Source organism: Phacochoerus africanus, chromosome 5 (genome assembly GCF_016906955.1).
Source record: "Phacochoerus africanus isolate WHEZ1 chromosome 5, ROS_Pafr_v1, whole genome shotgun sequence".
Lineage (NCBI taxonomy): Eukaryota > Metazoa > Chordata > Mammalia > Artiodactyla > Suidae > Phacochoerus > Phacochoerus africanus.
The window spans coordinates 58806303-58819955 of record NC_062548.1 but is presented as its reverse complement, the minus strand read 5'-3'; the positions used below and the strand labels follow the sequence as shown (position 1 = coordinate 58819955).

At 37.6% G+C, this 13653-nt stretch overlaps 1 protein-coding gene across 8 annotated transcripts in view; it reads right to left on the bottom strand.

The window, feature by feature from the left end:
- The window catches only part of REV1 (REV1 DNA directed polymerase), an 85282-nt gene that overhangs the window by 28377 nt on the left and 43252 nt on the right, over positions 1-13653 (bottom strand). For 7 of the 8 annotated variants that reach the window (XM_047781445.1, XM_047781444.1, XM_047781439.1 and 4 more), the window contains 3 exons: positions 8233-8385; positions 4048-4751; positions 1237-1344 (listed from right to left, as the gene is read on the bottom strand). In XM_047781445.1, the coding sequence (XP_047637401.1) occupies positions 1237-1344; positions 4048-4751; positions 8233-8385 (965 nt within the window). The remainder of the gene's footprint in view (positions 1-1236; positions 1345-4047; positions 4752-8232; positions 8386-13653) is intronic. The other variant, XM_047781443.1, reaches the window with a different exon arrangement.

Genomic DNA, 13653 nt, shown 5'->3' with positions numbered 1-13653 from the left:
AAATTAACTATTTACAAGAATTCTGATGCATTTATTCAACTTAACAGCAACACTATCACAGCTTTCCATGGTTTTTATTTAGTTTCTTATAGTACAAAAAAGACAACTCAGATCGTAGATTCAGAGTGGTCGGGGTGGGAGAGAAAGAAAAACTGTATCTAGTTTTTTTATATTTCTGGTATCAGAAAATTAGAGCAATTATCTAATCTTTATTTTTACAGCAAGAAGGAAAACAAATTAAACATATAGGCAGAGGACTATCGGACCTACTATATAATCAAAGGGGAGTATACATAGTCTCAAACTTTTTATTTAAGTATAAAACCTTTCACAGATCTTTCCCTTGATTGTGAATGTGTTAAGGTAACTCTAAGTTTTTAAAGCAACAGCATGGCTTATATAATATATATATTTATATATATATATATATGGCTAATATATATATTTTTTCACTGAATGCATTCGCTGTGAGGACAAAAAAAAAAATGCATCAGAACGACACTCAGGGGTAACATCAGCTCTTTTAACATTCTTAACACATTTATCAGAGCTGAAGCAGTAACTACTCTTGACACAAAGTCCTGGTATTAACCCCAGCAGCCTTTTTGCTTTCCTTAAGGAAAGAACTGACTCTCAAAAGAAAACCCTAATAGATATCTCCTTTGGACACAGAGAGGACAACTGAAAAATCCAGAATAAATGTTTTCAAAAGTATTGATTATAATCACAATTACCTAAAATTCCCATCAAAACAAAGACTTCACAGATGACAATACATTTTAGCAATATTCAGTAATATGAAATTATTCTACAACCCAAAACCTGGAATGTTCCCTAGCATCAGGACAGTTAAGTTATTCAAGAGAAATAAGTGACCCCAACTTGCAAGGACATATGCTACCATAAAATTTCTATTTATTGACAGAGTAACAGTAAATATAGATAAAAATATAGAAAATGCCCAACATATGCCCCCATCTACATTAGTCTTAGTTGACAGATACTTCAGCTAAAGATAGTCTTCCCTAAAGACATGATCTCTACAGGGAGGAAAAAAAACCTTCTAATTTCTCCTCTATCTTTCTTGATAATGGAGTCCAAAAAATTTGGAAGCAGAAACCGAGTTGGTCATGGAAAATTAGATTAAGTATTTCTTAAAGAATAGTTTGTGATCCCTTAGAATACACAGTTACAAAATACATCAATTTTTCTTAATACATAAATAAGAATACAGACCTTTGAGATCTGGTCTATTTCGTATACCCACTGACACAAAGAAGCAATCCATATCAACATGCATTATACAGCTCTGATGTCTGGGTGAACTCAATACTGACATATTTCCTAGAAGGAAAAAGAGAAAGTTCAAACCCCAAACTAACTTTTAATACTTAAAAAAAATCAGGTCTAGTTAATTTTATAAATTATACTCTTAAATGCTTACAAGCAGAATGAAGCTTTTAAAAAGTATAGATTCTGGAGTTCCCGCTGTGGCTCTGTGGCAATGAGCCTAACTAGTAGTATCCATTCAGCCCTGGACTCACTCAGTGGGTTAAGGGTCCTGTGTTGACGTGAGCTGTGATGTAAGTCACAGACATGGCTTGGATCTGGCATTGCTGTGGCTGTGGTGTAGGCCAGCAGCTGTAGCTGATTCAACCCCTAGCCTGGGAACTTCCATATGCTGCAGGTGTGGCCCTAAAAATAAAATAAAATAAAATAAAATAAAATATAGATTCTATAATTATTTCCAGCACCTCAAGAGAAATCAAATTTCAATTTCTTTAGCTCTAAAAATAATTCACAGATACAAATTCAGTTTCCAAACAAAATTTAAAATCAACTGTGAAGTCTAAAGTCTAACAACTAAGAGTTTGTCTAAGTGCTCATTTCAAAATTATTTGTGTGCTGAATAGTTTATAAAAATGTATAATGGTGTTTTTATATATTTAATTCCACGGAGCTAAATAACTTTAGATGATCACTCTTCCATGCAGTCAACAACATTCTTTCATTAAAAAACAGTAAATGTACTACTATTAAGTGCTTGGTAGGTGTCAGGCACTGTTATAAAAAGTTTACATGGGTTGATTTATTTAATTCTCAAAACAACACTATGAGATAGGTAATCTTATATTCCCCATTCTGCAGATTAATAACTTAGCTCAGCCAGCCAGTAAAAGGCTGAGCTGGTATTCAATCCAAGGCAGTCTGATTTCAGAGCCCACCAGCCAATCACGGTGATGATCTCACAAAGGAGTTTTCCTCTGACGATTTAAGAATAACAGTCCTGAGGTTAATCTTCATAACATGCTTCCAAAACTTTACATTTATTCTCCCAAATGTTCAGACAACTCTATTTACCAAATTGTGATTGTGAAGGTGTTTACCTAGTTCTAACAGCAAGGCACGAGGCCTTTGTCCATATGATCTTCCTCTTCCGATCGGAAACTGAGGCTCAGAGAGGTAAACCCATGTGCCCATGGGCCTGCATCATCAGAGGGGCGGAGCCTGGGTTTGGATTCAGGCTGTTACCTAACTCCAAAGCCATGGACTCCCTTCCTATCCTCTGTATCACCTAGAGAAATAACTTATAAACTAAATCTTAACAACAATAATTCTGCTGTATGAAAGTATTATTTAAGCATAAACAACCCAAAATAACAGCTTTAAAGATTTAAGTAATACAGAATGCATATACTAAATGCCTAATGAATGCTTTCATTTCACAATATAAGAAGTTCTCATTTTATTCCCATTCATGGAACTGAATCTTAACAGCTCTTTGAAGCTTTCAAAATTAAATAACCTTTAGACTACAAGGCCAAGGCATGATATAAGGATAATTTAATACCTGTAACATTATTCTGAAATATTTCATAAATAATAAAAAGCATCTGGAACATGTAAAACACAGCAAAACACAAGAGAAAAAAAATCCACATGCAGAGGCTTTGTCACATTCTGGGGGAACCATGAGCTTCTCTCTGCACCTCAGTTTCCACAGCAATAAATTAAAGGGTAATACTAGGTTTCTCTGAGAGCCTTCCCATTTGGGGAGTATGGGGATGTGGAATCAAACAAAACGTGTAATCCATAAAAAGCAACTAAAACCTCACACCAGATACCAATTTATAATAACAGTCACAGAAATACAATTGGGTATTGCTGGTTTTGCTTATTGGTTTTGTTTTTGGCCGCACTTGAAGCCATGTGGAAGATTCCAGGCCAGGAATGGAACCTGTGACACAGCAGTGACTCAAGCAACTGCAGCGGTAATACCAGATCCTTAACCTGCTGAAGCCCAAGGGAACTCCTGTTGGTTTTGGTTTTGATTACAAGTATTAAAAAACAAAATACAATTAACCAATCTACTTATATGAGAAAACACTTAATCTCACTAAGAGTTTACCACTGTAATTACAATACCTCTTATGTCAAAGTTAATTATTTAAAAATTCTGATGCAAGCTTTTAGAAATGAACAGTTACTCTGACCAAACCAATTCATTCTTACAAGAGTTTAAGCACCAAATATATATTTTACAGTTCAAAACCTCAACAACTGATAAGGTCTATATAAAGAATGAATGCTCAGGATCCCAATCTCATTACTATTTAAATTACCAAAAAATTTTCAGTTAGCTACACTCAAATCTAATTCTGTAAAAGATATTTTAATAACTCTCCATAACCAGTTATACTTACTATTACCTACACAACCTGATATTCCGAAAGACTTTCACGTTATGAGAGCTTATTATTATTTTTCTTAATGGCTGCACCTGTGGCATATGGCGGTTCCTGGTCCAGGGACTAAATCTGAGCCACAGCTATGACCTACACCGCCAGATCCTTTAACCCACTATACTGGGCTGAGGATAGAACCTGCACTTCTGCAGTGACCAAGCCACTGAAGTCAGATTCTTAACCCACTGCCCCACAGTAGGAACACCACAAGAGCTTAGTATGGATCAGAACACCAATGACAGATTAAGAACAAAATGATCAAGCATGATTATTTAAAAAAACAATTTTAGTAAGTATCTACCTGTGTCAGTTACAACAAGTGCAGACCTGCCTGTTTTCATTTTTTTTAACTTTTCCCTTCCTGGAAAGATACCACTACTTTGTCTCTGCAGGGTATTGACAAACTCAGTCAGTTCACACTTCCACATGGATATGTGATGCAGTCTCGAATGAGAGTAGAAGTCCGAGATGAAGTTGCAGTCTGAGGGTCTGGGTGGCACTGAGGGTGCTGCCTTGCTCGGCATGGGTACTGAAGAAGTGCTCCTTGTGCTTGAAGGCCCCTGAACAGTGGAGTGGTGTGCACCATTGACTCGAGTGTTGCTGTGCAAAGGTGCTAAGGAGAAAGAATTAGTTCTGTGTGGATTCTGCAGAGCATCTGTGCTTCTGGAACTTTGCTGGGACTGCTGCATGGCACAGTCCCGCAAGCCAGTGTTGCTCTGCTCGGCTGCTGCCTCCTCCTGGGCAGAGTCTGGGGACAGCCTGCTGGCAACACCGCTGCCCGTGGGCACCAAGCAGTCCTGTGTCTTTAAGGCACCATTAGAGCTATGACTGTGTCCATTACAAATGGCACTGCTGTCTCTGGGATGCGGAATTCCATTTTGTTTCCTTCCTGGAAAGATCGGCTCTAGCTCCACAAAACCATTATCTGCATCTTCTTCATTCCAGGTGTTCACTCCATTGACTTTGACTTCATTTTCTGTCTCAATCTTCTTAATTATGTGATTTCTAAAGCAGGAAAAAAAAATTTGTTCAAATTAATAATGTCTTGTTTTCAAGATAAAATAATTTTTCATTTAAGCACTGTCTTGGAGTTCCCTGGTAGCCTAGCAGTTAAGGATTTGGGACCATCACTGCTATGGCTTGGGTTCCATCCCTGGCCCAGGAACTTCCATGTGCTAAGGGTGCAGCCAAAACAAACAATTTTTCATTTACCTACTGTCTTATTTAGTGATACATACTTTAATATTCACCCACCAAATCTGAATTATTAAGCCAAACATTTTTTTTATTATTGCTCTTCTAACAAAAGATAATTTTTTACTAAGCTGAAGGAGCAAAGCAACTAGGAAAATTCAATAACCGCCCTTTAGTTTAGTTTTGTTTTTTTCTTAGTTGCAAACACTCCCAAAGAAGAAACACTGGTATCTTTTTGAGACTGAACAAAGTTCCAAGAAATCCTTTTTATTTTTCCCCACTAAAAATTGGAATCTTTGAGTGTTAAATATCCAGTTTGTAGCACAGTGTCTGGCACTTACTAGGTAGTCAATAAATATTTACTGAAATAATACAAAATGAATAATTCCCATAAAATGGATAAGAAATCTTAATCCCAGTTTTAATTTTAGTTTTATGCAAGGACTGTTCACCACCTTAAATCTAATACTGCTACAATCCTGAGGCTGGTTATTTTCCCTCAGAAAATGACTGAAAGACTGCCATTAAATCATAAATGGGGCTAACTGCTATATGAGTAGATAAAAAGTAAAAAAAGTCAGGTCAGTGTGTATGATTAATTCAATAAAATTTATACCTAGGAAGATGAGGATGTTTGCCCTATTGACAAGGGAATTGGCACCTGGTTTCTAAGAAAAGCACTATAACACCAGGGTGGAAGGTCCAGATCAATCTGGATTAAGTGTCCTGATGACAGGTTTATAAATGCAGTAATTATGACAAATGTTATGCTAAATTCACATCCTGGCTCCTCTAGATGTCCGCTTGGTAATGTTCTGTAATAAAGACAAAATTCATTGGCATTCATAAGAATCATCTAAGTAACAAAACAAAAACCTGAATTACAAAGCAGTAATTCAGTCCACCTAGAAGAGTCCAGAGCATTAGTCCAATTAGAGCTCAGGCTCCAGAGGAAGGCTTGCATACAGCAAAGCAGCACAGGTGACGTGACCTCTGCCATACCCAACTTGGTCTAAAATTTCTCCTCTTAATACTGACTGGGTATATTAGTAATGAGTCTCACTACATAGAAAAACCACCCCGGAGCTGATGCCAAACATTTCCACCCATTTCTAGGGTGGCTGTGGCACTGGCCAACCTTCTCATGGAATCTGACAGCCAACCGAGTAAATCCAACCCTCACAGATGATCACACCAGTGAAAGAGAAAAAGACCAACTGGAAATGATTAAAAGAGGAAAGAGAAGTTCTCTCGTGGCCCAGTGGGTTAAAGATCTGGCATGGTTACAGGGTCGCTGCTGTGGGGCTGTGAGGGAACTAGTGCCTGAAACCGCCCACCTGGCCAGGCATGATAACAGCTGGCACGAGCTGTCTTGCAGCAAGAGACCCGGATAAGGAACACAGTGCTGCCTTGAAAACTAACCAGAGAGCCTGGGAAGGTCCAATAGGAGGAAGGATCCCACCAACATCCCAGGATCCTTGGTGCTGGAATCCATCTTGGCTGAGAGGTGCACACCACCAGGAAGGACCCCGAGTCAGACCAAGTACGGGCCGAGCAAGACAACTGGCCAGAGACAACCCAGAACCTAACCCCAATGCCATAAAACCTGAGACTGAAAGCCTCGTGGCTAAGCAGCTCTCCTGGTTCCCTCACACTGCTGCTCTCCGCCCGGGCGCCCCTTCCCAATAAAGTCTCTTGCTTTTTGTCAGCACGTGTGTCTTCTTGGACAGTTCATTTCCAAGCGTTAGATAAGAGCCCATGCTCAGGCCCTGGAAGGGATCCCCCTTCCTCCAACAATGCAGGGTTCAATCCCTGGCCCGTGAACCTCCACATGCAGTGGGCATAGCCACAAAAAAACCCAAAAAAAACAAAAAAAACAAAAAAACCCCAAAACCAAAAAACAAAAGAAAGAAAAACTAGTATGATACACGTCAGAGAAATCTGGCCTTGAGATAAAGAGAGAGTAAGGGAGCAAAAAGTCATATAAAGGAATTTCAAAGAAATTTATAAAATGCATTGAACATATCAAAAACTAAAGCTCCTAGAAAGCAATGAAAGTGAACTCAGAAAAGTCTTAAGACTAGTTTTCTATGTTGTCATCTATTAAAATTCTTTACATGTATACTAGCAACACATGCAACAGGTACAGACACACTAGCAAGAAAACACATTGCTCCCACCCATTCTTTTTGCACTAGGTGTTTCAGTCTAGACAAATGGATCTCTACAAAGTCGCTGTACTGGAAAGAAATCACGGGTGGATATACATTTATTAGGCAACAGCATAAATATACCAATAAGTAAAATCTAGTAATAGCTAATTTCTTCCTAAAACTGACACAAAGAATTTCAAACACATATATATTTTCTTTTATTAGTGGAGTATGAAAAAAAATTTGCATATTCAGAAGGTTTTCTGGTATTACTTATATATAGTGATCATGCTAAAAAAAATTTAAAGTTTTAGGTAACATGAAAAACAAAAACGCTTATAAGTGAAAACAAGTTAAAAAACAAATGACAACAAAACTACAGATGGTAGTGATATTGGATCCTCCCAAGTTAATTAGACTCCTGGTTTTTTGGACAAATACGTAAAACTCCCAAAGCAAGCAATTTAAAATAAGGAGAAGGCTTATGATAATGAGCCACCTAATATACAAGTTAAGGCAACACAACAATTAACTGTGAATCCAATTTATCCAGGATTACTGCAATTAAAGCTTAAATCAATATATTTAAAAAAAATTAGACACATGGAATAAAGTCTAGATTCACCTTGAACTCTATAACCTTAAGAGTTATCAACTAAAGTTTCATTGATATAAAATACTTCCATATTTAGAATTGCTACTGATTTAGAATTTTCAAAATTAACCTGGAAATGCTAATATTTTCATTGATCGTCTTTTCTACGCAACAACACATAACAAAAGTAAAGATGGAGTAGTTAGTTCAGTGTTCAACAAAGCAACATTCTGTAGAAAATTACGTGTCAAAAATAATTACTTTCAAGACACTCTATGGAAAGTTTTACTTCTAGTACTTTAAGATCCATTAGTTGAACACATGAATCTAATGTGACTGGAAAAGCTTTCTTGTTTACATTTTATTTATGAAACTCCCACCATAAACTTTCAGGTTAAGACAACCATACCCATACTTTAAAATGATTCATACAGATGAAGAGTCAGGTTTTATATTTACTTCTACCTCCAGTAGAGCAGGGGCCCTTCCCACTGTTAAAAACCAGCTCTGTAGTGTCCCCTAATCTAAACACCCTCAAACTTACACCCTGTCGTTGAGCTGTTTGGCGATGCTGCTGGGCCCTGGTAGGGAATCCTCAGGTTTGCACACAGGATTAAAGTTGAGACCTTTCTGTAAGGTGGACTGCTTGCTGTATAGCTGATAGGGAATGTAGGACAGGAGTCGTCCAGCTTTGATGCTAAAACAAAAAAGTAACCCAATTTAAGAGTTTACTACTTGGGAAATGACCACACACACAAATCAATGTATTGTTTTTCTAGCTTACTCCTTCTCCCTTTTAGTTTTCCTAATAAAATATAATCTTAAACACTTAAGAACAAGACATTCCATCCATGAAAAGCCACATGCCTGAAATTTTAAAAATTAGCGGCCAACAATCTCACATTGAGGAAAAAAGAAAAACTATAGAGTAGGATGAGAAAAACTGTAAGCACAGAGTTGGACTAGTCAGTATTTTAACCATTGTGACTTTAATGTTAACCACAATCCCCCCAATGACTTATAGAATCATCAAGAATTTCTCAAATCTATCCTACACATTAAGTCTTTCCAGAATAAGGAAACTGGATGAGGATTCCCAATTTCTGAGATTCAGAATGGATCTATTAAATGTGAAAAACTGGAAAATTTTAAAAAAGACAAAGAATCTTAACTTTAAGAGTAACAAACAATTTATATTATTTTACATATGTAAGAGTGATACAAACAAGGCCACCTGACAGAACTCTGAGAGGGCAGAAGCTATCATGTGTATATCACTATAGACATATATCACTGAATATGTATCAAATATCATCAGTAAAAACCTGGGAACCCCAGTATTACAGTCCTAGATGGTACTGACACATTAACTGATACTTCCAGACACCTACTGCACTTCAGAACTAAAACCAATTTGATTAAGCTGCCTTAAACTGATTTTTGTCTTCTAATAAACTAAGTTACACATGGTTACTGCAATTAAAACTATCATTTTCATTTCAAATTTTAAAATAGCCAACTAATATACTTAGGCTAACATCCAAATTTCAAAACAGGCTCCTTAGGAGTTCCCATCATGGCGCAGTGGAAATGAATCCGACTAGGAACCATGAGGTTGTGGGTTTGATCCCTGGCCTCGATCGGTGGGTTTAAGTATCTGGTATTGCTGTGGCTGTGGTGTAGGCCAGCAGCTATAGCTCCGATTAGACCCCTAGCCTGGGAACCTCCATATGCTGCAGGTGTGGCCCTAAAAAGCAAAAACAAAACAAAATAAAACAAAACAGGCTCCTTGAGTATCAGGAAATATTTCAGAGCACATGTGTGTCTTTAAACCTAAAACATATATTAAGAAATCCTTTATTTAGGAAAAAAATAGTAACAAAATAATTTCTTATTATCTTATAAAGTCAAGAGTTTTGACATTTTTATTTTCTCAGAGAGCACTCCACGAAACTTAAAAATATAAACAAACCATGTAAGAAATGACTGAATTGGCTTTAAAGTTTCTTTTAAATATTGGGTCAAGAAGTGAATACAGAAAACCATATTGATGATGATGATATACTCTAAATAGGGAACTATGTGTTACAGACTATGTCTTCTTTGTAATTTTATATATTTTATATATATATGGCAATTCTACTTTATGCACCTTAACTTCAGGTGGAATTACTAAATATGCTAAACTACTAAATTATGATGGCAGAGAACATACTGGTGACAACACACCTCAATTTTCTAAACAGATTTACTATCAGGCCAGAAGTTAACTTTTCTTCCTTTAACAACTGGTCTCAACTGCCTGGCTCTTAGAGTATTACCTATCTCACCTTCTCCATCCTACAACCCCTCCCTCCAAAGCAGAGGGACTTAATCCCAGCCTTAGCCTCTGCCCGTTTCATCAGGCACAGTGTAGCTATAATTAAGGGGTGAGTGGAGACTGAAACTGTGACATGTGTCAGATGCACAGGTGAAGTAAAACCAAAGTTCAATGAAGCCTGGACACCCCTTGTTATCGTGCTGGCTTCTCCCACCCTGCTGACAGTTTGCTGGGCAGCCCAGACGTTATAAAGGTGCTCTGGTCAACACTGATCAAACATGACTCCTAAAAAGGGCCATGTCACCTGGCAGAATTTAAGGCTTATGTAACTAAGTCTTAAGAGACTGGTATAAAATAAGAGAGCCAATTTAAATACCACAGGTCTCAAAGCAGACATCCTCAGAGATACCTAGTAAAAGGAACTAAAGCCCAATGCACTACAGTTAGACAAGAAATTCTTCTAATTTCAAGCCCAAACCACTATATACTTGCTGTACATTCCTATTACCCCTGCTTATCCACTTATCCATCTATAGACATAGGGAGAGAAACATTATCTGAAAGTGTATTTTTAAAAGATCTTTTAAGAAATCTTTCAGGCATTAAATTCTAACATTTTTTAATTTCACTGCTTATCCAAAGTCAAAGGAATTGTATCTATGTTTTCTATTTTTCCTACCAAAAAAAAAAAGGGTCAAATATCCAAATCCAAATTTCAAAACAAAAACGAGTTTCGCTTTACCAAAAGAAATTATGATGACATGGCATCATGGCTTCTTTACATAGTGAGTTTTCTTTCCATGTACACTGAAAATATATTGATATATTAAAGAGTTTACATTCTACACAATAGATCAGACACATACTCACTGCAAGTGAAGTATTCGGTTACCTTAGAGTCTTAATTCTTGCTTTGTCCTAGAGCCCCGGTAAAGTTATCTCTAAAGCAAAACTTTGTATCTAACAGTTCTCCAAATCATTGCCTTGTTCCCTATGCTGACAAAGAATTTACACTGACAGTTATAACCAGAATCTGGGAAAGTTTGCAAAAATTAAGATACAACAACAAATCACTACATTAATTTCCATTTCAAACTTTTTATTATAGCTATAATAATAGCATTTTTTTAGATGAAGCAGTTCTATATATCAACTGCTTTTATGTTTTCGGTCAATGTCCCAAGTCACTTGCTACTAGAAAAACAGTATCTAACACTTGTTGTATGTATACCCATATGCCCATCTTCTTCCTCGCTCAAAAATAGATTTAAGACAAGAAACGAAGTCATTACATGCCAAGGAAAAACCAAGCTGTTTTTGCCTATTATTCTACCATTTAGCAAAAATCATCTTTTTTTTTTTTTTTTGGTCTTTTTAGGGCCCCAACCTCAGCACATGGGAGGTTCCCAGGCTGGGGGTAGAATCAGAGCTACAGCCAACAGCATACACCACAGCCACAGCAATGCCAGATCCAAGCCAAATCTGTGACCTACACCACAGCTCACGGCAATGCCGGATCCTTAACCCACTGAGCAAGACCAGGGATCAAACCTGTGTCCTCATGGATACTAGCTGGGTTCATTACCACTGAGCCACCACAGGAACTCCAAGCAAAAATCATCTTCATGCATTTAAAATTAAAATTCCTTTTGCCCCCTTCCCCCATTATCTAACCTTTCCAACCACTCACCAAGCTCAGAAAAGGAAATAATGGGTGTGAACATATGTATGTGACTTTTTGCCCTTCAGCATGTAAGGTCCAGATTGCTTTTTATTTTTTACCATAGATACTGAAAGTTAAGCTATTCATATTAATTATTTAGTTTGTGACTATCTATTTTCTAATAAAATATCACCTACATCAAGTCATTGAGGGAGAACTGAAACATGTATACTGGTTAGTTGGCCAAGTAAAAATAATTTCAGAAGAATTCTGTATTGCTGTGAGAGAAAAAAGTAAACAACCCAAGATTAATTAAAAAAAACAAAAACAAAAGCCATATCAGAAGCTAGACTCATGCACATTTTCCAAGAAGAATTGAGGCAAGTCTCGAAAATGTAAGTGAAAAAAAAAAATCATGACATAAAATTGTAATCAACTTTTATTTGACTTGGAATTCTCTTGTGAAGCAGCAAGGTTAAGGATCCGGACCATTTACAGCTCAGGTCACTCCTGTGGCACAGGTTCAATCCCTGGACCAAGAATGTCTGCATGCCACGGGCATAGCCAAAAAATTCAAAAACAAACAAAAACAAAACCACCCTTTTGAGTTGCGTAAGCACTCTAGTGTTTACAAGGAACGTAATTAGAAACAAAGCTGTGGTCTATATGAGGTATGAGGTCTTCAGAGTGTCACAAGCAGATGACAGATGCCCTAACACATACAAGGTGGGAGCTGAGAGTGAAAGGACATGCTGACGGGAGCCAGACACTCCTATCAGAAGACCCCCCCTCTCCGAGTCAGCATGAAGCTCCATCACCGCTCAGCTCACAGCAGACCTCCACAGCAGAGGAGGCAGGCCCCATGCCATGGAAGACTCTGCCTAACTGAGGCCCATGCACTCAGGCCTGATGAGCAGTATGGTTAAACACAGCAGTTTCTCAGAAATACTTCTGAGTTTCAATGTAAAATTGTCTAAAGGATTAAGACAAAAAATCGAAAATCACTAACTTCTACCATACCATATGCAAACATCAGATTTACAAGGCAAAGGCTTCAATAACATAATCTCAGACCTTAAACTAATGCACAAAGGCTCCTCATTAAAGGACTCCCCTGCCCCTGAGAAGCTGTGGCCCCATAATCATGCCTACATGAACTCAGGTTTAATGGCACCTACACAGACACCAGGGAATTCTAATCAAAGCAATCATCCCACACGCACAGAAGTTGTGGCTGCTTCTCAACTGCTCCAACTCAAAACAGGAAAACTAATTATAGAAGAGAATATCATGTATCATCAGTTAAACAGCTAATACAATGTTTACATTTCCAAGTATAAAATCCCATTAAAGGAGTTCCCGTGGTGGCACAGCAGAAATGAATCCAACTAGTATCCATGAGGATGTGGGTTCAATCCCTGGCTTTGCTCCGTGGGGTAGGGGATTTGGTGCTGCTGTGAGCTGTAGCTCTGATCCAACCCCTAGCCTGGGAACCTCCATTTGCCAAGGGTGTGGACCTACAAAAAAAAAAAAAAAAAAAATCTAGTTAAAATACTGCTGAGAAGGAGACAAGACTAACAAGACTGGGATTAGAGTGTGAAAGAAGGAGCCCAAGCTTCTGACATGGTAGACACTGGGCATTTATCTCACATATTAGGGTAAAGCCCACACTGATCCATTTCCACATGGGCCAATTTACCTATAACAACTTGAATAAATGGCAAAGAACAGACCCAAATATGAGTCAGAAAATCTGGATTCTGAATTGTCATTCTTGGGCAAATCAGTTAACTTCATTTAGCCCTGCATTCTCACATATAACATAAAGCAAATAGGCCATATAATCATGATTCCAAAGTCACTTCAGTTACTTAAAAACAGACAATTAAGCCTGATTTCAAACTAAAATAAAATCCATTAGGATGAATGTTATAACCTGTAACTGCCTCAGCGGCATCTTTTATTATATTCTCTCTCTAGCT